Source organism: Halyomorpha halys, unplaced genomic scaffold (assembly GCF_000696795.3).
Source record: "Halyomorpha halys isolate HHAL.00 unplaced genomic scaffold, Hhal_1.1 Scaffold200.1, whole genome shotgun sequence".
Taxonomy (NCBI): Eukaryota; Metazoa; Arthropoda; class Insecta; order Hemiptera; family Pentatomidae; genus Halyomorpha; species Halyomorpha halys.
The window spans coordinates 16,865-39,622 of NW_027105652.1; the positions used below are offsets into that span (position 1 = coordinate 16,865).

At 30.9% G+C, this 22,758-nt stretch overlaps 2 protein-coding genes across 21 annotated transcripts in view; one reads left to right on the forward strand and one right to left on the reverse strand.

Moving 5' to 3' along the window:
• The window catches only part of LOC106679409 (transcriptional repressor scratch 1), a 19,978-nt gene extending 10,881 nt beyond the window's left edge, over positions 1-9,097 (reverse strand). Inside the window, exons 1-4 of one of the 5 annotated variants that reach the window (XM_014418551.2) lie at positions 8,787-9,093; positions 7,394-7,515; positions 3,995-4,116; positions 1,624-1,870 (exon numbers count right to left, since the gene is read on the reverse strand). In XM_014418551.2, coding sequence (XP_014274037.1) covers positions 1,624-1,870; positions 3,995-4,116; positions 7,394-7,424 — 400 coding nt within the window. In that variant the 5' untranslated portion in view covers positions 7,425-7,515; positions 8,787-9,093. The other 4 variants (XM_014418552.2, XR_001342958.2, XM_014418550.2 and 1 more) reach the window with 4 other exon arrangements.
• Positions 8,941-22,758, forward strand: part of LOC106679408 (peptide transporter family 1) — a 27,881-nt gene continuing 14,063 nt past the window's right edge. Inside the window, exons 1-8 of one of the 16 annotated variants that reach the window (XM_067052652.1) lie at positions 8,941-9,034; positions 9,562-9,815; positions 17,911-17,987; positions 18,228-18,376; positions 19,615-19,665; positions 19,730-19,811; positions 19,888-20,029; positions 22,435-22,524. In XM_067052652.1, coding sequence (XP_066908753.1) covers positions 19,642-19,665; positions 19,730-19,811; positions 19,888-20,029; positions 22,435-22,524 — 338 coding nt within the window. In that variant the 5' untranslated portion in view covers positions 8,941-9,034; positions 9,562-9,815; positions 17,911-17,987; positions 18,228-18,376; positions 19,615-19,641. The other 15 variants (XM_067052640.1, XM_067052633.1, XM_014418546.3 and 12 more) reach the window with 15 other exon arrangements.

A 22,758-nucleotide genomic window follows, 5' to 3' on the forward strand; every position in this document is an offset into this window, starting at 1 on the left:
CGAAACGTCGGCATAAAATAAATAAATATTGTTTTGTTTATTTATGTTGTTCTTTGCTGACCGCACCCCCTGATAAACTTCTCCAATCATTAATCTACGGTCAACTATCTACATCTCATTAAAAAATATTATATTAAAAAATAATTATTATGATTATATTCTTTTAATAACATGTAAAATTTTTAAAATATATCTTCTGTACTTTATGAATGAATTTATTTTAATTTTGAGTCATTTATATTTATGCACATTAAAATAATTCATATTAGATTAATAGTTTTTACTTATTTCTAATTATCTTAACAAAAACTGAAATACTACTCATTTAAGATAGTAAAATAGTGAAAAATGATCATTGATATACTTCTACTGTAAACGTTTTTAATAATGTTCTGAGTGGTATGATATTTTCTTATTTGAATCCCTCAAAAATTTACTGTGACCTATTTTATTTCCCCATCGAGAGCCACAAATATGCCTAGTTACAGGAAGGCACAAACAAGCTCTGTAACCTTTCATGGGCTAATTATACTATCACCACATTTATTCAACGGTGCCTACCTTTTATTTTAATCAAAGTGGAAATACTAAGATTATTTCCACAAAATAAATATTAGCATACTCAGGCAGAAATTGAGCCACAAAACTGCTCTGAACTATAGCAGACATTACAAAAGAGTTCTAAAAAATTGAGGTGTTACCAACTTTTGCTCTTACACCTAACTCACTATTCACTGATAAAAGGTTAGGAATCCTTTATCTCTCATTTCATAGTTTGTTGTAATAAAATAAAGATCGTTTCAACTAATTATTTTAATGTCTACACTATTATTAAATAAAAAATACCAATTAAATTTATGACATAAATTGAGCCATTTCTTAACAAAATACAACCAAACCATTTGTTTTCAACTGTATTTGGGTAGATTTTGGAAATAAACAACTCAATTCTGTCAACAAACAAGTAAAAAATAAAACTAACTTAACAATACCTGTCAATAAACTAAATGTGTTATCATTTAGAAAATCTAAAATTAATCAGAATCAAAGCAAAGATATAATAAAGTCCATAATTTACTTATAAAACATATTTGAAAACAATTTAAAGGCTGAAATATTTCAGACTCTGTTGATACAAACAGTGGCAACATGCAAAAAATGTTCACCTGCCTTATTTCATGATGTCTACTTAAGGCATTCTAAACCCTCACCCTAATAGGCTTGAACAATGTGGGCATAGGAGTATATTTTTCTCACTTGATCTTTGCACATTACTGTCATTACAGAAAGGTGTGTTTATTTATTAAAATTTCCAGGCTTTCTAAAAATACAAAATAAATACAATTAGAAAGGCCATGGTGTGCAAGAGAGATAGGAGATTTTACTTTTAGTCTTTGAGGTTCAACTTTTGGTTTATTAAATTACTATTTATTATTATTTTTTGAATATTATTATTATTTTTCAACCCTTTGACTCTGGTTAGAGTTAGCTGGTAGCCTGTAAAATAATCCCCTTTCTGCTCATATTGAAATTAGACTTAAAATTAAGGAAATTTTATTTAAATGCATAAAGATTTAAAATATGAACAAATTTCAAAATGTTCACTAAACCAATAACACTTACCTGTATGTGTCCTTATATGGCCTTGTAATAGCCATGGACGGGAAAATGCTTTACCACAAATCTGACACCTACACGTTTGACTGTGAGTCCTTATGTGCATGCTGAATGCTGGAACTGATACATATAGTTTTCCACAATGGGGGCAGCTTTTAGCTTTCTTATCTGACAAAGATCGATGTGTTTGTCTATGCCTTGCAAGGTTGCTCGATGTACTGTATCTCTTACCACAGTCTCGGCATCCGTATTCCTGTTTTTTAAAATTTAAATAATTAAAATAATGTATGAATGAGAAAATAGAATAAAACAATTTAATATATTTATAAAAATTATGTTATATGATATTAATGGTATTTATATAATATTTTAATTGAAATATTTTTTTTTTGTATAATGTAAAAACCATGTCATAATACTGATTCAAAATGTTATGAAATGTTTAATATATTTTACACAAAAAAACAACTAAGGATTAAATCTGTCATATTTTTTAAATATTTAAATTAATGTAGTAATTATTTAAACACTGATTGATATCTTTCAGAACACTATAAATAATATTAAATTTTAATATATATTAATGTTAATGATCTAAGGATAATGAGAAACATTCAGTATTGTGTATAATAATTAAAAGTTCTCTTCTCTGATCTTTCTTCTGATTTTATTAAATGTAATGGAGACTAAGAACAGCTGCCATCACCTTCTGCAATTTATTGGCTGAGTATCTCATGGTCTTTCTAACTAAAATTAATCTTACGAGGCAACATTAATGTTTCATCTGAATAAGCAATATTTTTTTAATTCCAATAAGGAGTAACCTACTCCTCTCATATTTTTCATTAAAGATTTAGATAGCTTTTGGTCAGTTATTATAATGTTTCCAAACTAAACCTTTTAAGAATAAAAGAACATAAAATGAAATCTTTAATAAATATAAAATTAATACTGATTTATTTATTGTACCTTAGCTTTAAAAAAAAAGTTCACTTATGAAGATGTTCAAATACTTGGATTTATAGTCCTTCAATCTGTTATTGGTTACCCTACTAGACTCCTTACACGTTCAATATTATTGAAGGACAGTCAATCTTTCAGCCAATCTTTTGACAATATTACTGTCTAGATTATTGATAGCAATAAAGTTGAAATCAAAACTACTTGATTTTTATAAAAGCACTTACAATATTATTACATAAGGGGTAATATTGTATTAGTAATGTTTTTTAAAATGAAAAAAATACCTAATATATATATATATATATATGAAAAGTAGGAAATATAAATATTCCAATACATGCTCAAAACACTTTAACTGGAAATTTAAATATTAATAACTTCAGATTAAAAGTTCATTAGTGGTTTTATGGCAGTTATTATTTATTAATATACCATAATTATTGTAATGATTACAAAATTATAATAAATAATTGATTTATAATCAACATTAGTCAATCCTCACCACAAAATGGAAAGATATTTTTATAATTTAACATATTTTCTTTCTTTCTATTGTATAAAAATGTTTTTAGTGATCAATTTATAATATTTTATTTTAAATATAAGGTGGAATGATAATAATGTTGGGATACAAATAAAAATGCTGTAATAAAGACTTGATTTTTATTTTTTCCTGCTTACAATATATTGAAAAAAAAAATGCAATCTGAACAACAAAATAAATTACAGTAATACAATGTGAGCAACGAGTAGTACAATCATTAGAACAGTTGTCTAATTTGTAAACTGGGAGTTGGTACGCTGTTAGGCAAACAGAGGGATCCCCCCTAGTTATTTAAAAAAATATTATTATAACACAAATGATTTATACAGAATGCTATGACATTTCAACTATTTATGGTGATTAAAATAATAATAACATGGTATTGAGTTGATAAAGTAAGAATTCAATGTATATAAGCGGTAATTTTATTAATAAGGGTTGTTTTTTTTTTTCTTTTTAACTGTGTCTGAACAAAATTTATGCTTAAGTACTGACCACATTGTGAAATTTCTAACAATTATTAGATTAGTTAACTATTAATAATTTCACAATTGTCTCTATACTAAAGAGTAAATTCAGTTTGGGTACAGGCAGAAAGAAAACAAAAAACTGTTCCCAAGATTTGACTTCTACCTCAATGCTCACTGAATATTGATTTATTTATATTTTTATTATCAATGTGTTCATTTCAATGAGAAAATAATGTATTAATATATGAGGAAACATAAAAGCAGAAAAATAACATAACTTATTAATCATATGGTCAATAATAAGGTTATAAAAATTGATTTTATAAAATTTATTACTTACAATATTCATTTGTCAAAATAATATAACATCACTCAAAAAAAAAATATATATATAACTCACTTTTCGTGATGTAAGAGGAATTGAGGGAGAAGTAATGCCTCCAGCTGCAAGACTAACTTCTGCTAACTGGGTCAAGTTATAAAACTCATCACAAGGTGCCTTCTCTTTTTCTTCCTCATCATCTGTAGAAGGTATAATAAGAGAAAATATAGAATAAAACATCATTGGTTTCAGCTGATATATTATTACTATTCTACTTTACTTTAATTACTTTATGAAGTGATACAGATCTGTTACGAAAATGTATTACATTTATTTAGGGATGTTTGAGTACTCATTGTTGAGGGAGTCATTAAAAATCTAATTTTGGTGAATACAATTTTTCTAAATATGTTAACAATTTATTTAAATTTTTAACATTGTGTAAAAATAATAGTAGATGGTTATTTTATACTGTTGCAAGTACAATGAACTAAAAACTGAAGTATTTGAGAAAAATCAATCTAATTTCTACAAAGTGTGGTAGAGACTCATTAAGCAGGTTTATACTTTTTAAATAAACTTTCTATTTTTAATTTTCTCATCAATTAAGGAGGGAGCGGGATAGTTTACTGGGTAAGGCACTGTGCTACCAACTCCAAGGACCGGGATTGGAATTCAGCTATACCAGATAATTATATATTCTGTCACTGTAGCCACCAGTCCACCCCGTGGGTTCTGGAAGCCCTACACAGTCCACCTAGCCTCATAAAGTGGGTACCCTTAATTAGTGAAAAATCTGGCAACTAAGCATGATCATGAACAAAATTACCTCCTTTCATAATAGTTGTTGAATAAAAATGATTTCCTAACTAGAACTGAACCTGAACCCCAGACCCACTCATGGATGTAATATATTTTCATTTTTTTCATCACTTAGGAGTACATGAAAATTTTAAATAACATTTAAAGTTTTTAATTTATTCTTTTAGGTTTCATTTAGCCAATTATAAAGAATATAATATATGCCTTCAAATTGGTTAGTGAAATTAACAAGCAAACAATTTCTACTCTAACTACACATTTGCATCTTGGGAATGAGGTTAGTCAGCTAATAAATAACTTAGATGATTGCAGCATATAATAATTACCATGACTAATTATAAATTATTATTATAATAAACTTTTATGATGGAGAAATAAAAATATATTTAAGCTTAAAGAAGAGGAGAGTTGTTACTAGTAATAATAAGTTCTGAAAAGTACTAATTTAAAACTCAAGCTTCAAAGCCTGGAAATTCAAATCATACTGATATAGAATGTAACAGGTCAGTATAGGCCCCACCTCTCCCCAAAAAGGTATAAACAAACGTAGTGAGTTCAGGGAACGAATCTAGAGATATGATCTAATTGAAGCAGTAATTAGTATAAGAATGTTTTTTAATTTTTCGCCATAGAAGCTTAACAAACAAACTGTTACCAGTATGTGAAATTAAATGCATCAAAAGTTAAATGCACATCTTCTGGTAGAAAGCAGGAATGGCTTTCACACATTAGTCTAGGAAGAAAATTGCAAAAAAAAAACAAACGAAATATTGAAAGTAAGTATGTAACAACAGTTGCTATTAAGTAAAACGAGATTAAGATCAAATGATGATGAAAGGAATTATAAAACCAAATCGAACAAAAATTGGAAGAAAAAAAGACCCGCTTAGAAAAGGAAAAAGTTGATATCAGGAAAGACGGGAAAAAGCGCGAAAAAAGTTGTTTACAGAGAAAGGGAAAACATATGGTAAGCAAAGAGGTAGAAGTGAATCTCTCTAATTCATTTTATTTGTTATAAATGTAAAATTAGTACATCTCATTAGTTTGGTAATTCTCACGTGGGGGTCCGGACTGTTCTGCCCTAAAGCCAGACTGATAAAACACTTATATATAAATTAAATGAAAACTTTTACGCTATAATGGTTTTCATGTACATCAAGAAAAATTAAGTTTAGGTACTTATATTGCGAGTATCAAACCTAATTTTTCTTTTTACAAATGTATTGATGTGCGGTCGTAAGGTTGTAGTTACATTTCATTATTGTTAGAAATGAAAATACTGACGATGGCAAAATAAGGAATCCTCCAACTGTGATTCAATAGTTTCATCTTAAATTTGATGAGATTAGTATTTCATATAAGGCATTGTAAATTTCAAGTGGACACAAATACATCCAAAATACAATAGAGTCTGGGCGTAATACAGTTCAACAGGACAAGAACAAGTAATCATTTTTGACTCAAAACAGACTAAAGTAAATGCAGAGTGCATGTAAACTCAATTTGTTCAGATATCTTGGAGAATGAGGGAGGAGAGGGAACGATAACAAATTGGAAATTTTAGTTGCATTTCTCAGGTGAGAACATTGAGCGGGAATCTGAACACAAGCGATAAAATTACCCATGCTTTCTTTAAATAGTAAATACAGTTAGCAATGAATAGGATCACATTTATAAACGAGAGATTAGAAGTTATCAAGTAGAATGAAATGTATAATTATAACTACTAGATAGTAAAGAAGAGATGAATCCGATGCTTAATGAAAACAAAAGTTTACAAGGTCAGAGAAATAATTAATTATTTATATGTAATCATTTTGTTATATATAAATATTTCTTGTTTTAATGCTTGAAGCTATAACATTTTGTAACCTACTAATGTGAAGCCATGATGGACGAGCGAAGGTTCTTGAATCCCTGGCTCAAAGTGTTGCGGGATCTATTCCCACCTGTCTGAGCTAATATTCATTTTGTGGTAGTTTCTGTTGATGAGTAGGAATAGTATTGTTTTCAAAAATTTTGTTTATTTGTTTAATAACATTATTTGTGTTCATCGGGTGGAATATTAAAGGGAAAAAATTAAGAAGGCATGGTTGGGTTATTAAGATGTTATTTTCACACCTGTTCTGGTAAAATTATGGATCTATTTCTTGCGATTCCTGGGTGATCTTATCGTTATCTGCTCCATTTATTTTTCTAAAAATTAAGTACACCTGACAAAATACAATATCATTTTCTCTATGTCATTAATACGCAAGTTAACGCAATATTTGTAAAAGAAAAAAAAATAAGAATCATGTGGTATGTAGTTTAAGGTTGGAAAAACACCACTTTTGACTGTCAAAAACTGCCAGAAGCATGTGTAGTACAGGTTTTGGAATGGGAAAATTGGATTCAGTACGCTTCTGTCAGTCAGAAGTGGTCATTGGAACTAGCATATTATTTTATAAGATTTTCTGATCAATTAATTTATAATCAATTTGAAATATAAGACTGTATTAACCAGTAATAGCATTGAAGGCTGAAGATTTGCGAAGGAGCAAGAGGATGATTCAACTAATGCAATCTACTATTTTTTTAGTTTTCATTGATAATAAAAATCAATTTTAAAAATAAATAAAACTTCCAATGTCTTTGTTTTTAAATAATACTCACTTGAAGAAAGGGTTTCAGAAATTTCTCTCATTCAGTTGGAAAAATAATTGGGCTAACGTGAAAGCTCCTCATCTGTAGACAGCAAATCCTTCATTGATTTGAGCCTGTACACCTAAGCATGCCTACCAATTGAAAAAACAAACAATAATCACGGCTTAAGAATATAGTCATTTATTGTTTAAAATTATTTGGTGTTCATCCGCTTGCCCCTTTCTAACTATGTGACTTATTTCTTCCAATATTAATTCTAGATTTCACTGTTTGCTTTGTATCGAGAAACTAGAAGTTTTATCAAGAAATTATATCATGTTTCCATGAAAACGGATAAACATTTTTCCCATGCACCGGTCAAAGTAGGTTAAATAGATATCACTCACCTATTATCACTGTCTAAAAGGTTGTACAATTTAGTAGGGGCAAACAGCATAAAATATCTAAATCAATCACTAATTCTTCTAATATATATTCTACCTTAATAATATGTGACTTTAAGACATAATTTTTTTTTTATTCAACTTGTTATTAATTAAGTGGAGATTGACACCTGTGAATTGTCTAGTTAATTTCACTTTAATGCTATTAAATATTAAATGTATTTTTTTTGGATAATAGGATAATCACTAATTGAAACAAACATGATACGTTTTGATATTTTTCTTTAAAAAGTCGAAAAGGTTTGGCAATGCAAAGCATTTCCTATTATGGTTTGGTGGTTTCTCAGAAAGAAGTGGTAGGGATGTAGCGACATATCAATTAAAAGGGCTCACCAATGGACTGAGAAAATTTATGGTTTATAATACACTTCATAGGAATAAGTTATGGTATATTATTAAATTTTAAATATAATAATTTAATCCAACCTGTTTGCTATCATCGAAAGGTTATGTGATTCAAAATAAATCATGTTGTTCATGTAAAATGTAGATTATATGCCAAATCTTAGTTTATGAACTGCTATATTCCCAAGTACAGGACGGGACAAATTGTTTATTTTTAAAAAGATGTATTTTTAATGTGATTTCGAAACAGAGCGGTAGCTGATCGCAAAAATATTTAAGATTCCACACAAGTTGATTTATAAAACATGAATTTACAAAATCTATTGATCTGATTAACGCAATCTTCGATTTTAAAATAAAACATACTATTTTCCATGTCATTTTTCAAAATAACCACTATTTTGAGGTGTATTTAGAAGAATGGGGTTAAGTTTCAGGACTGTTTTAAGATAAGACCATTATTACCGAAGATTACCTACCTCTTGATGCAACCACCTTACTAGTTTTCCATCTTCAGCACTTGCACTGATCCGGATGGACTTAAGTTGCGAGAACAGTTTTTCACTAGCTTAACAACATTAAAATTTACTTGATGTGGTTAGATTGCCCCTTACCTTGATTATGAGGATACCTCTTGTGTGTGAAGAGGAAAGCCCTGGGCATGACTGAAGGCAGGCTCCGAGTATAAATAGTGTTCTCCTGTTTACACGTGTTCTCAGCGCCCCACCTTCAGCTGCTACGAACTTCACTTGTCTTTACTTAAAAATTGTCAATATTATTTTATTTGTCTGTAGATTTTTAGGATCTAAGTAGCAGTCGTGTCATAACTTTACATGAATTCGAAAGCGGTTACGTTAAACAGGTAACGTTCATCGGTATCTTATTTTAAGCTATATGTATACATACTCAGTGCATTTTCTTGTCATTGTTTATAATCTTCCATTAATATTCGGAGTTTTTAAAATAAAAATATTGGAACTACTCAGAAATTACCATTTTATCAAGACAAAAAAATAGAAAGACCTGTTGCTTGAATTGTTTCGAAAATACATCTTACTAGTGAGGTTCATTAATATTTTTATTTTATATTTTATTCAAAAAATTATACCTTTTATAGTATGAATCACATTGAGAAGAGGTAACCATGAAATTAATATTTTATTATATCTTGTCCTAAATTTTCGATAAGTAATTTATTCAATTTTCTTCATGTCTCATTTAAATTCAGTTGTTTAAGATAAAAAACATTACCGTGATCAAATAATTGACCAGTTTAAAGAATCTAGTTTAACAAGTAGCATAGTAGACGTAGCATTTGTTATAACAAAATGATAGTGGTTTTGTTTCTTTATGATTTTTCTATTGAAAACCTCAATTGAAAAATGACAGCACTCTTTATCGCTTGAACGTGTGTAAAAAACATTAGCTGAGGAATAATATATTGGGATGAAGACAGGGAAGAAATGGATTGGTTGGAGTGGATCGAGTGGATCGAGAGGATAATTTTACGAAACTGACTGAAGTGAATGATCCCAACATTAGTCAGTTGAGCTAAAAGAAGGAACCCCTGGCTCTCCGCCAACAACCACCGGCCGAAATAACAACTGTTGCTCCCAGCTTCATTTCCACTTATAATTGTTCTGGTATAAAAAATTCAATCATTTATTATTTTTAACAAAGAAACAAGACCATCGATGTCATTTCCTATTATGGAATTATATAACTTAATTTTTTTTTCTTCTCACCCTTCTTTCATTATCCACAAAATACCATACATACATTTGGCATAAATATAAGTGTATACCATAGAACTGTCATTCTTTTTTGTCAGAGGGGCATTTTAAGGTATGTATTGGGACCCGCTTGTGCAAAGGAGTATTTATGGCTCTCACTCGCCGTCTACGTAGTCATGAGTGAAGGGACCTCTCTACTGGCGATTGATTTGTTATTTTTTTTTTTCAAGTCCCCATTATTCATAAAATAATTACAAAATATAAACATATGTACAATGTATAAATATATAAAAATATGTATTTTATATATATACAATTTGTTGATTTTTGCCCTTTTACTAGAGCTGTGCTCCATTCTAAGGGATGGCTGGATACAAATTTTTTAAATATCACTGATCAATCTGAAAATATTTGAGGTGCTGGGGCGCACTTCAATTTTTGGCTTTTCACTAAATCTGAAAACACTAAAACTAAAACTGAAAATCGTGTCACTGTCACTTTTGCTGGGTTAAAGTTGTGATGGTCTCGGGTGTAAATCCTGCCACCGGACTGGTGGAGGTGCTGGTGTCAGTGCCTGGAAGAGTGGATTGGTCAAAAATTAGAGGGAGTCAAAGAACTTGACGTGCCTCCGACCAATGAACTCTGGCACTGTGGGCAGTTCTAGGAGTTGATGCAGTTCTGGGGGCTTCTTCCTCTTCCACGATGTGCGGACCATCCTCCGCAGCATGGTGTCCTGGAAACGCTGGAGGTATCGCTGCGTGCCTTCGGAGAGGTAGGTGAAGAGTGGTGACCCGTAGAGGAGCGCCGGCCTCAGAATGGTTTTGTATATCTGCAGTTTAAGCCGCAGAGAGAGCGCTGGTGATGTGAGGAGGTAGTTGAGTCTGTTAGACCGCCTTCTTACAGTTTTTGTTTTCTGGTAGATGTGGGTGGAGAATTTAAGGTGACGGTCCAGCTTCACTCCTAAGTAGACTATCGAGTTTGAGGGGGAGATGACCGTGCTGTCAAACTTGAGTGATTTCGGGAGAGTCGATCGTTTGTGCTGTTGGTGAGCGAACACGACTTAGCTGGGTTCATAGAGATGTTGAGACTGCCCAGTCGTCAGACAATTTCCTTACAGACTACTCCGGCCCGCTCTAGTACATGTTTTGGGTTCATACTGCTGCTGTATATGGCGATGTCGTCGGCATAGGCGGCGACTGTAGCCTTTCTGTAGTTTTCACCAACTACAACAGCTGTATAGATGGAAAACAGCACTGGCGATAGGACTGCTCCCTGTGGCACTCCGCATGTCAGTGGGATGGAACGGGAAAACTCAGTACTAACCCGCACAGATATGGTCCTGTTGTCCAGGAACGATGCAATCACACCGTATAGTTGCTCTGGGCATTCGAGGTCTATGAGCTTACGACATAAAATGCCGTGAGACACAGAATCGAATGCCTTTGAACAATCGATGGATATCATGGTTGTAGCGTGGTTTCTATTGAAGCTGGAGTTCACTTCATGCTGGAGCTTCATCAGATGATGTTCCCTGCTCATGTGTGCCTGAAAGCCGGTCTGTTCGTAAAGAATAACATTGTTCATCATAGAATTCCCGAAGGTAATTCAGGATGATTTTTTCGTAAACCTTAGCGAGATGTGGTAGGAGACTTATAAGCTTGTAATGGTCTTTGTCAAATCCTGTCCTCTTTGGCTTGAGGATTGGAAAAAAGATGGCATGTTTCCATTTGTCTGGAAAGTACCTCAACCTCAAGCACGAATTGTACAGGTTGGTGAGCGATTGATAGTATGCGGGTTTCAGAATGAGTCTGAACCCCTTCAGTGCGTGAGCAAGGCGACCAATGTAACAATGCTTTGCCATCTCTCAGGTCTTGGTGGAGGGACAATCTCTAGGAAGAGTTGGTTGGCACAAGCCTTGTGCCAATTCTTAGAGTCGACTAGTCTTTGCCGACTCGTGCGGCCAATGATCTTCCGTAAAGATAGCTTTCTATCAGTCTTAATAGAGGGGTAGGGAGCTTATATTGCTCTAGTCGACGAAGTAAGAGTGGGTGAAATACACTTTCGAAGGCACGGCAGGCACTTCACGAAGTAGTCCAGAGAAATGAAGGCCGTAGCTCTGTTCTTCTGCAAATGCTCTATGGTGTGTTACCTAATTTAGCCAAATGATGTTCAAGCGACACCTCATTGAAATCCAGTTTCTGATATGGGAGAGGAGGCTGACCGAACTATAGTGCTCAGTTGAATCACATTTCTTTATCGGTTTGAGTTGCGGCACTACGATCACTTATTTCAAGGAGGTGGGAAAGTGCAAAATCGAGTTGAAGATGTTCAACTAGAAGGCCTTACCTTTCCTGGGGACCATCATCAGCAATACACACGATATTCCGTTGTTCTCTTTAATGCATCGTATTACCGACTCAAGCTGGTAGAAGGTAGAAAATACGGGCTTCTCGATAATAGTACAGGCGGAGGTAGAAGGATACTAACAGTTCGCTCAGTATCCCCGCTGTATAGCTTGTGGCCAGAAGTTCCTGTTCTCTATGTGTCAGCAGTTCGTTCCCCTAAGTCAGGTGCATGGTTCTTCGCTTCTTGACGAACGTCCTAACCGACTTCCAGAACTGGCGATGATACTCGTGAGTCCTCCACAGCTAAACTTGACAGATGTCTGCAAGTCACACATGAGGTTGGCTGTCGGTTTCAAGCAGTAGTTACGTGTGTCGCTGGAAGATGTTGAGCAAGTTGTTTCGCTGGCCGATTAGTGCAAAGATATGTTTGGGCGACTTCCTTATGGTGTTAAGCGGTGTCCGGTGTACGACACGGTGCTACCGCAGTGGGCGTTTCTTCAATTCTTCACCTGTATCCTTGAAGTAAGTATTTGCTCGCCGGTAGTGTGGCAGGCGTACCTTCGATAGTTTACAGTACAGGCCAGTGATCAGATTGTCCGAAGGGCAGTGCATGGCATTCCTTGACCTTATGAATATTTCTGGTCAGGAGCAGATCGATTATAGAGGTCCACGACAGACAAAGAGAAAAATGAAAATATAATAGAAATGAAAAAAAATGTATTAACATTATATCTAATAATGGATTGATAAGTATAAAGTGTCCCATCACTCAGCACTACTTGAAAAATAAAGCATTTCTCACTCTCAGAATATATTCCAATCATTTTATTCCAGAAACGTTTTGTTAAACATTTCTTATAAAATTCTTACGAGAAAATGTCTCCAGAATCTTCACAATAAATGTTCTTTCAAGAGCTTTATCGTTAGGAATTTAATAATATAAGATCTTCCAAGAATTTTTTGGGTAGTATATTTATATACAAGTTCAATACAATAAAAGTTCTCGATATAACATTTTCGTGAGAACTTATGATAAACTGGAAGATTATTGATTGACCGTGTGTATAGATGAATGGAATATGGTCCGGGTGCGGTAAAAAAAAATTCAGATAGTAAATAATTATACTATTTTTATTTACTATTTGAGTTTTTTTTTTACCGCTCCCGGACCATATTCCATTCATCTTTTATGATAAAAGCTATTTTGGGGCTCATTTGTGTGTCTTCGACTTTCAATCTGTCCTATTATTCTTTTATCCTGTTGAAACTACTGTAAATGGGCGTGTCATTGGCATGCAAGGACCTTTAAGCTAAAAGATAAGATAATTCATTTTGGATAACTTTGCGTTATGAATAGCAATAAATAACATACCATCATTTTACACATTAAGGTTTTCTGGAATAAAAACATATGGGAAATCGATTTTTAAGTTTTGAGGATAATATTTGGGACTTAGCTCCAACAAAAATCACAAAAGTATATTACCTAATTATTTTGAGTGCATTGAAAAATAAAACTTTTACAATTAGCAACTTATATTTTAAACTGTAATAAATAATAAAGGAGGGGTACTAGCAAATACCATATTTTTCATCCAAATATAAGTTCCGGTAACCTTCTTATATGTTACATACTATATTTTATAGAAGTTTGAAGTTTTTCCTATCTTGTAAATGTGTTTTAACGTGACGGTAATTAGACACTACATGTACTGTCAACTATAACTAAGATTAGATCTACGGCTCACAAATATTGTTTGATGAAAGAACCAATTATGATGAATTCGTTTATAAATATTTGAGTGTGTGAACCCACACTCATCAACACGATTAGACACATTTCATTTTGGAGGGTTTTTTTCAGTTTCCACCACTGTGTGTCAGACGGTTCTCTGTCAGTTAGCATGGTTCACTTCCAACCAGCTATCACTTACTATAACATAATACCTATAATATTGTCTTTAAAAACCTATAAAATCAGCTTTAAGGCATCAGATGTTACCAAAAACTTCAATTTACAAAAAAAATGACTGATACCATGTATATACGATATACGACCGAATGCCTCAAAAAATAATAACAAAAGATTGACATTTACAAGAGGTTCTTTTCCTGATTTTTTATTAGTGAAAATTTCTTCTATTTCATTTAGTACATCACTCGATATCAGTCTAAACGGTTTTATCTATCTTGAAGCAATAAAACTTCTCAGTTCATTTTTCGATCACAGGTCTTGGGATAAACAGGGAATGGATCTCTTCTTCAACATTAGCCCAAAAAGCCTTCCAGTATTGTGAAAACAACAGGTGGTGTAGGGATACCCCTAAGAGAGGACATGAAGCTACTCAGAAGGCAGGGGGTACGGATGGTGGTCGCACGTGCTACTCTACACCATCTGCCCGGCACGCGCTTACTATTATTAGTGACTGTTTTTTAAAGCTTCACCGGCTTCCTCTTTCCCTCGACATTAAACACTAACAACTGTTTACACAGCCTCCCTTCCATCAGGATCAGGTCATTGGACTAGCATCGTTATCTTTCTCACGTGCCATTTCTTGTCTAAGGTCATACTTTCAGCTTGAGTTCTCGTTCAAATGCTAGAAATGCTGACCATTGTAAATTATTTCAGTAATATATAAGCCCAAAAATAAATAAGAGAAAGTCTGGAGGAGTCTTGAAATTGTGCAACATTTTTTGTACTTTCCACCAAAATACTTATTTTATAAGTATATATATTATAAATCCCTCTACCGATGGCCTCCTTTAGCGGAAAAACAACAAAATATAAAGACTCCTCTTTAATTAATTTATTTTTTTTTTAATGGCTTCTGACTTAGGGAACTAATTTTATTAGCTCAGGAAAATTATACTATTTACCAAAAATATTTTGTAGTGATAATAATTTATTAAATTATTTAGTTATTTAATGATTTTTTTAAATATTCATATTTCTTGGTAAATTGCTTTCCTTATTTAAATTATCCAAACTGAATTTTGAAAACGTTTTAATTTTTTTTTGCCTCAATGCTTCTTGTTATATAAATGTCATACGTTAAAATAATAATTACACTGAAACAGATAGATTATTTTAAGACAGTGGAGATGCATAGATGGAATACGCCAGTCTTTTTATATTTGAAAAAAATATAAAATGAAAAATTTTAATTATGCAGATAGGGTGGCAGTATAAGGCCCTTGTAAATGGGTAGACTATTTTGAAACTAATCGACTAATCTTAGACTAATCGTTCAACCAATTTCAAAGGTTGTTCGAATTTTTTTTCGAACATCCGAATAATTTTTCTTAATTAAATATCTTTATCATCTAGAAGTTTAATCATGATAGCTTTACTTAAATTTTTAAAACGATTCCATCCCCATAACCTTCGGAGTCGAGAAGAGATAAAGTATTCGACAAAAAGCGCATAGTGTGGTCAGAATATTAACCATACTCGCAGTAAGTATGACTGAAATTGTATTTGGTTGAGCTCTAGAGGATTAAGCACTAGTAGGGAAAGTCGGGACGAACAGAAGAACAAGATGAAAGTTGTTTTTATAAGTAATAAGAAGCCGTAAGAGGCAAATAGCAGTACATCATTAATAAACCTAAGGCGGAGGGAGAGTTAATCGACTGCTTCACAACTGCAGCGGCGGTGGCTCCTATCACACCTGGGGGACAGTGGACTTTTTTTCATTTCTGTGGTGGTCCCAAGAAATGAAAATTTGAACCCCATCCTGGTTAGAATAGGTTGGTTACCTCTTGCTAAACCCCTTCTCTGTATGTCAGAAACGACTTGGAAGGGGGTCATAAAAAAATAAATAAACATAAAGCCGTCATACTGTAGCCTGTGACCTTAGCATAATATTATCAAAATCATTCGGTGAGCTCTTTGAGTTTAATTAATTAAAAGACATGAAGAACATGTATTCAAAACATCCAACTATAGCTAAATTCAACTCATATATCAATATGCTCGATCGAAATCTGGGAAAATCGGTTTACTTTGTAAGGGTGCCGGGCCTAGTGGGGATCATTGGAAACCAGCTTGCAAACGTTGCAGCCAAACAAGCACTTAAACTGCCAGGACAAAGTACGGTCATTTTGACATTTCAAGAAATAAGCCCTTTCTATACTACAGATTTAAATAGATTTGGATTAGGAACATCGAATTAGCAACATATCAGACAATCTCAGTCACAATGAAAATAATGTAAAGTCGGTTGTGATTTTTATTAAAATAATATGTTAATAATAATAAATAAAATTAAACCTTGAATTTAAACATTTCAAAATCTTAAGAGTGGTATTTAAAATTCAAAGTGCTATATTGAAAATAAAAAACTCAAAGAAAAAAGAAATACATATAGATAAAAAATGAAATATGGGCAATGCTTACCCTCTTTTGTTTTACGCTATAAAGCCCCAACACACAAAGCATACTTTACTGCATGCTTGGACTATTTTCTTTACCGTTGAATTCTGCTTCAAAATTAGCATTTTAAAATAAAATAAGATCGCATATTGATTAATCTAGAGAAAAAAGTCTTACCGCCTATCTACAATTCGATGCAAGTGGGACAATAAAACCTAAGTGTGTCCATCGTCATCTCTCCGACTCTCGAACTCATGGAAGGCCCTGGAGTCTTCTGACACTTGAAGACAATGTTTCCATAACCTTGTATCCATCGATAAAGATATTCTTGACTGCTTTTGTTAATTTCTAACGACGTGAAATAACAAGCCGTTATAACCCCCAAGAGATGTCGTTAATTACATCACTTTAAGGTCGAGATTGGGCCTAAATAGAAAAAACAAAATGACTAAAAATAGCAGAATATTTATTTACGAGTCAAACTTATAATTATCAAGAAAAGTTTTTTTTTAAGTTTTATAAAATATACAATTTTAATTATTCTATAACTTTTCCCATATTGAGTTTTGAATCATCCCTTATCAAATCTCCCAAAAGTCTGAACCTTTAGGATTTAGCTTTCCTGATTGTAGATCTAGTTATGGCAGTAAACAAGCAAAGTATGTACATATGTATGTAAGCAAATGTTTTAATAATATTGATTTGGGCATGTTCATCTGAGTTGGGCAAACATTAGTTCGGATAAAACTATAGCTGATGTTATGGATGCAATGTTTATTTATTAATGAACCTTGAATAAATAAACATTGCATGCATGACAGGTTTTTTTTAAACTATGCCTGTCAATTAGATAATTAAACATCACATGGCCATTTAATACTGTGTAATGGTCAACTCATCATGTGTTATTAACTATTCTCAGGTGAAAAGATTGAAATATTTTATATTTTGATGTATTACTGTGATAAAGTTCAATACATATAGCATAAATTGTTTTCAAATAGTCTATATTTTTATGTTTCTTCAATTTTTGTTGAAATTGGGACAGTGTTTTATTATTTCTTGCTTTATTTTCAAGTTTGAAAATGTTAATGTATTATCAATATATTTTTAATTGTAATCTAAGTTGACAGTGTTAAAATTGGTTTATATGTTTGCCAATGCACTATTCAGTATGGTTGATAAATATATATAACATTGGGCACAGTATGTAATATTAGTTATATGTATATGGAGTTAAGAGAATTTTATAAATATAAGAAAGATATTCAATGGAAATAATTTATAGGAATGTATATCATAGATGGTTAAGAAGGTGCTCATAGATTAAGAGTACTTGGAGCTTAGGAAAGCATATTTGCCAAAGTAAGTCAAACTTAAGCAAATAAAGTAAGTTCTAATTAAGTAGTATAAATCTGTCCGAATGCAGTGTTTAAATGAAATTTATGTATGCCCCATTTTTCAATTTGTTATTTAATCATACTAATTAATTCAATGTATATCATATGAATGACACTTTTATGTTTCAAAGAATTTCTTATCTATTTTCTTTTCTTTTTTTTTGGAATAAGTATATGTGCTACTAAAATTAACAATGATTTTCAGAAAGCTGAATATTGTACGATGCTCTATAATGTACAGTTTTTAATTTAAATCCGTCTAATAATTCATGATATCAGATTTATTATCAAATTGTGATTGAACTTAGTTTAAATAAGTTAATAGTTGTATATTCGTTTCATATTTTTAATAAGGTAAGTTATTTCATACATTGTCTTATTTTATTTTTCAATCAACTATTGCATTTAGTTGTGTTGTATAATTCAACGATTCTAGAATATAAACTGTTACATATTCCACAATTCCCCAAATATTAATACTGTAATAATCATATGTTTTGTTTTCCATTTATCATTTTTGTATGTTGTTTTGTCATGGACCGATAGTTGTTACCATCTGGTCTGACCACATTTTTTTTTCTGACCTAAAAAAAAAATTAGAATAAACAAATTATAATATATACAAGTGAAACGTTATGTACATATGTTGGCAAGTTGGCAAGTAAAAAAAAAATTGTTATAATCAGATATAAATATTTCAAAAAAATATGTGATATCTTGTCACTTGTTCTTTTTTTTCTTATGCTGTATTATTACAGCATTATTTATTTTTTATTTTTTTTTCCAATATGTTTTTTCTTTGTATCTGGTTCTAAAATTATACTATATTTTATAATATAACATTGATCATGTTATAATTTATATTATAAAAATATATTAAATTGTAGCCAGTTCACTTAGTTTTTTAATACAGTAATATCTGGTTTGAGCCCTCCAAAATAAAATAAAATTCTGTAATTTATACATCAGCTTCCTAAGGGTATAAATGAAAGTTTACCCTGTGTTCTTTTCTATGTATTTAATTTAATTTTTCTAAAAGTTTATAGTTATGTAGGAAGACTTTTCACCACTTCCTAAAAAAAATTATAAACACCTGAAAATCAATTACTATTGCAATTGAAGGCTTTCATAATTGAGGAAAAATACTCTTTAAACAGAGGAGAGTAAATAAAAAAAAAAAGTATATGAAAAAGACTGATGTTTCTTTTTTCAAACGTAATATACATTTTACTTTGAAATAAAATATATCGAAATAGAAATTTTTATTGATTATAAATCTATACCAAACATATTCAAATTATGTATTTATATTTTTTAAATTGGTTTCAAATTATTTTTAATAGATTCAAAATAATCATTTTATTGAAAGGATGTTGAATATAAAATACAATTAGTCAATGAACAAAACATCGAGATAGTTTACAAAACAAATAAGGACAGGTTTACTCGATTATCCTGAAAGTATCCCCAGTTTCTGGTGTAAAGTTATTAGTATTCACATTTTCAGAAATTTGGACTTAGAGAGTGATTTTAGCTGTTAACATTTTAGGCACTTTATAGTAACATGGGTCATTTATGAAATATTTGTGTAGATTTAAGAAGAAAGAAATTAAGTATTTATGGAGGAAGCAAGAAATGATGAGGTAGGTTGTGTTATGGTTTAATTTATATTAATAAACGACTATCTAACTATGTTATTTTTTCTAGGTTAATTTGAAATATCCAAAACAAGTAATATTTGTATGCTTCTATGAATTATTAGAGAGGTTTACCTTTTACAGTATTCGGAGTGAGTTATATTTCAGTCATTACTCATTAGCATGTTATAATTTCACGATAAACAAAAGTAATTTTCGTTAAGACAGCTATCTTGGTACTTTACTTTTCTGACGTTTTGAATATGACTGAAGATGAGGCAACTGTATATTTCCATAGCTTCATTATTATTGCATATTTACTTCCCCTTTTTGGAGGATGGATTGCTGACAGTTTTTTGGGAAAATTTAGGTATGTATCAAGCCATGCTTTTACAATTAATATTAAAAAGTAGAGGTTTCTAATTTATTTGTGCTCACATTTAATTTTAAACTATTCAAGTTTTCACTCCTCATTTAAATGAACAAAATAAAGAAGATAAAGAAAAATAGAATTAAGTTTATTTCTATGTAAAAAAACAGCTTCATCTTTAATAAATATTATATTATTTAATTAATTTATATATTTTATGGGTGTTTGAAAATAATAATGAATATAGAATTCCTTTTTATTCTTATAGAACATAGTTTATCCTTAAAATTATATTTCATTGTAGTTCAATTGCAAGAGAAGAACAATTATTCTAAATTTTAGTAAAAAAATAACACTTAATATAGATATGAACCTTATTATAGAAGTATCTTTTATTTGTAACTTTTTTCCTTCTTTTTATTTTAAATGAACAACAAAATTTTAAGGAGAAAAAAATTAGGTTTTTTATAACAATAGCATTATAGCTGTTTTGGCATAATAGAGAGACATATTATTTGGCTATGGTTCACCAGCTATTGTAAACAGAATACTTGTTTGGTGCAAAGATTTCAGGAGCTAAAGAAGCAGCAAAATCAGACCACCCATTCAAAAAATAATATTTAATTGTACTTTATTTTTTCATAATTTTATTATTTTAAGGCTTTATAATAGTTATTCCAAAAAATTAAAGATTTTTCTTCCTTCTTCATAATTACTTATGAATGTCGTGATGTCCTAATATTTAACAGAATTTGAACCAGTAATTTTAGTTCCAAGCAGATAGGGTTACATTTGGATTTAAAGTAAATTTCATTTCCTTTTCCCAGTATTATTTATGTTAACTCCAGAATATGTTTTAACTTGAGTATTTCTAACTGAAAAGGTTTAAATCTGGGCAATAAAATTTCTGTGCTTTTCAGGATTAGTACTACTAGGTGGAATTATTAAATACTGCATGAATAAACTGTGAAGTATAAGGTAGGAATAATTGTGGATAAAACAAAATAAATTGTTAGTAAAAGCAACAGAATTATGGCAGTTTTAATGATACTCAAGTAATATGTTTAAATATAGGGAAAGGTTTACTGTAGCTAATTGAAATAAAATTCAAAAAGGAACTAAAGTATGGATGAAGGTTGGAGTTGATTATTCTTCAGTCACAGCTAAGAATTAGCTTTTGTTTTCTTTAGGTGGATTTCTGAGAATTAAAAAAATAGTATTACAGATAATAATACTTTTGTAATAAAAAGAGGAAGAGATATGAACTTAATAATTTTAGGACAATAATATTATTCCATTATAAAATTAGAATAAATTCTATCTAACTTATTTCATAAAATAAATAAATTATTTTAAAATAGTCTTTTTATAACCTTGTATGGGAATTTATAAGTTAGGAGCTACCTTTAAGGGAATATCTTGGTGGTCCAATTTTATCACACTTTAGCATAGTACTTGGAGCAACAACTTATGTCCAAACAAAATGAGTGTTTCTGAAATGAGAATGGACATATTGCTGGTCCGGTAGAATAATGACACAACAGAAACATTTTGTAAAATTGACTTTATTGTGTTGGTGAGCTCGAAAATTCGCTTGTAAGTTGATATAATTGTATTTACAAAATTCCTTCCCCGATTTTTAAGTACAATTATTTTGACATACAAAAATCTATTAAATGCATTTTTGAACTTACTAATACAATAAGGTTAATTTCACCAAGTTTACAGTTGGGTCATTATTTTTCTGGACCAGTAATATTTTGTAGTGTGAAACAAAACACCAATATTTTGAAGATATTGTTTGTTTGTTTTTCATAAAAAGTTGTTTATATAGCATTACTATATATAAAAAAACTAGAAACCTCTATAAATGGACTTTGGTTGCTGTTGCTCTAAGCCACAGATGTAGGCTGACAGATTAAAGTATATACACAATACCCAAACAAAATATATATTTTATTTTGTGCATAGTGTAGTATTCGAACTTTATTCTGAATAACTAAATATTTTTATTTTAATGATTTATATCTAAAGTTTCAAGTTTTTAGATTAACATTTTTTCATGATTCAAAAAATATATATAATATAGTAAGTTTGTACAACTCAAACCATGAGAGCCTACTCCAGGTAATGTGAAACTGGCAATGGTTCTTTCTGTTGAAAAAGTAATAAAGTTCGGATAACTTATGACTTGAGCAACTCAATTGGACCTATTTCCCAAGGTGTTCTCTACTTGTCACCATCCTTTATATAACTAACACAGTTATCTACTCCTCCTTTCAGCATGTGACCACTCTATATATCATGGTGCCAATATTAAATTGAAACTTAAATCATAACAGTATGTAAATAGATTTTATTTTGCATTATAGATCATTTATCTCACCTTACTTATCTTTTTTTAGGACAATAATTTACATGTCATGTGTATATGCCACTGGGGTAGTAATCTTGACATGCTCATCATTAGCACCTCAGTTATCTGTTCCTGGAAAGTAAGTTAAAACATTTTTTTTTTCATTATTTATTCTTAAATAATTAATTTTTTAATGGTGATCTCTTTGTGATATCTTCTTCTTCACCTTAATAAAGACATTTGTTTTACCATATATGAATGTTTTTAGCATTATTAATCAGGCTTTCAGTTATTTGTTGATTTAGGGTTTAATAATGCTCTTATTTACTCCACTGGGACAATAAGAATGGAATCTTGGTAATTTGTACCAAAT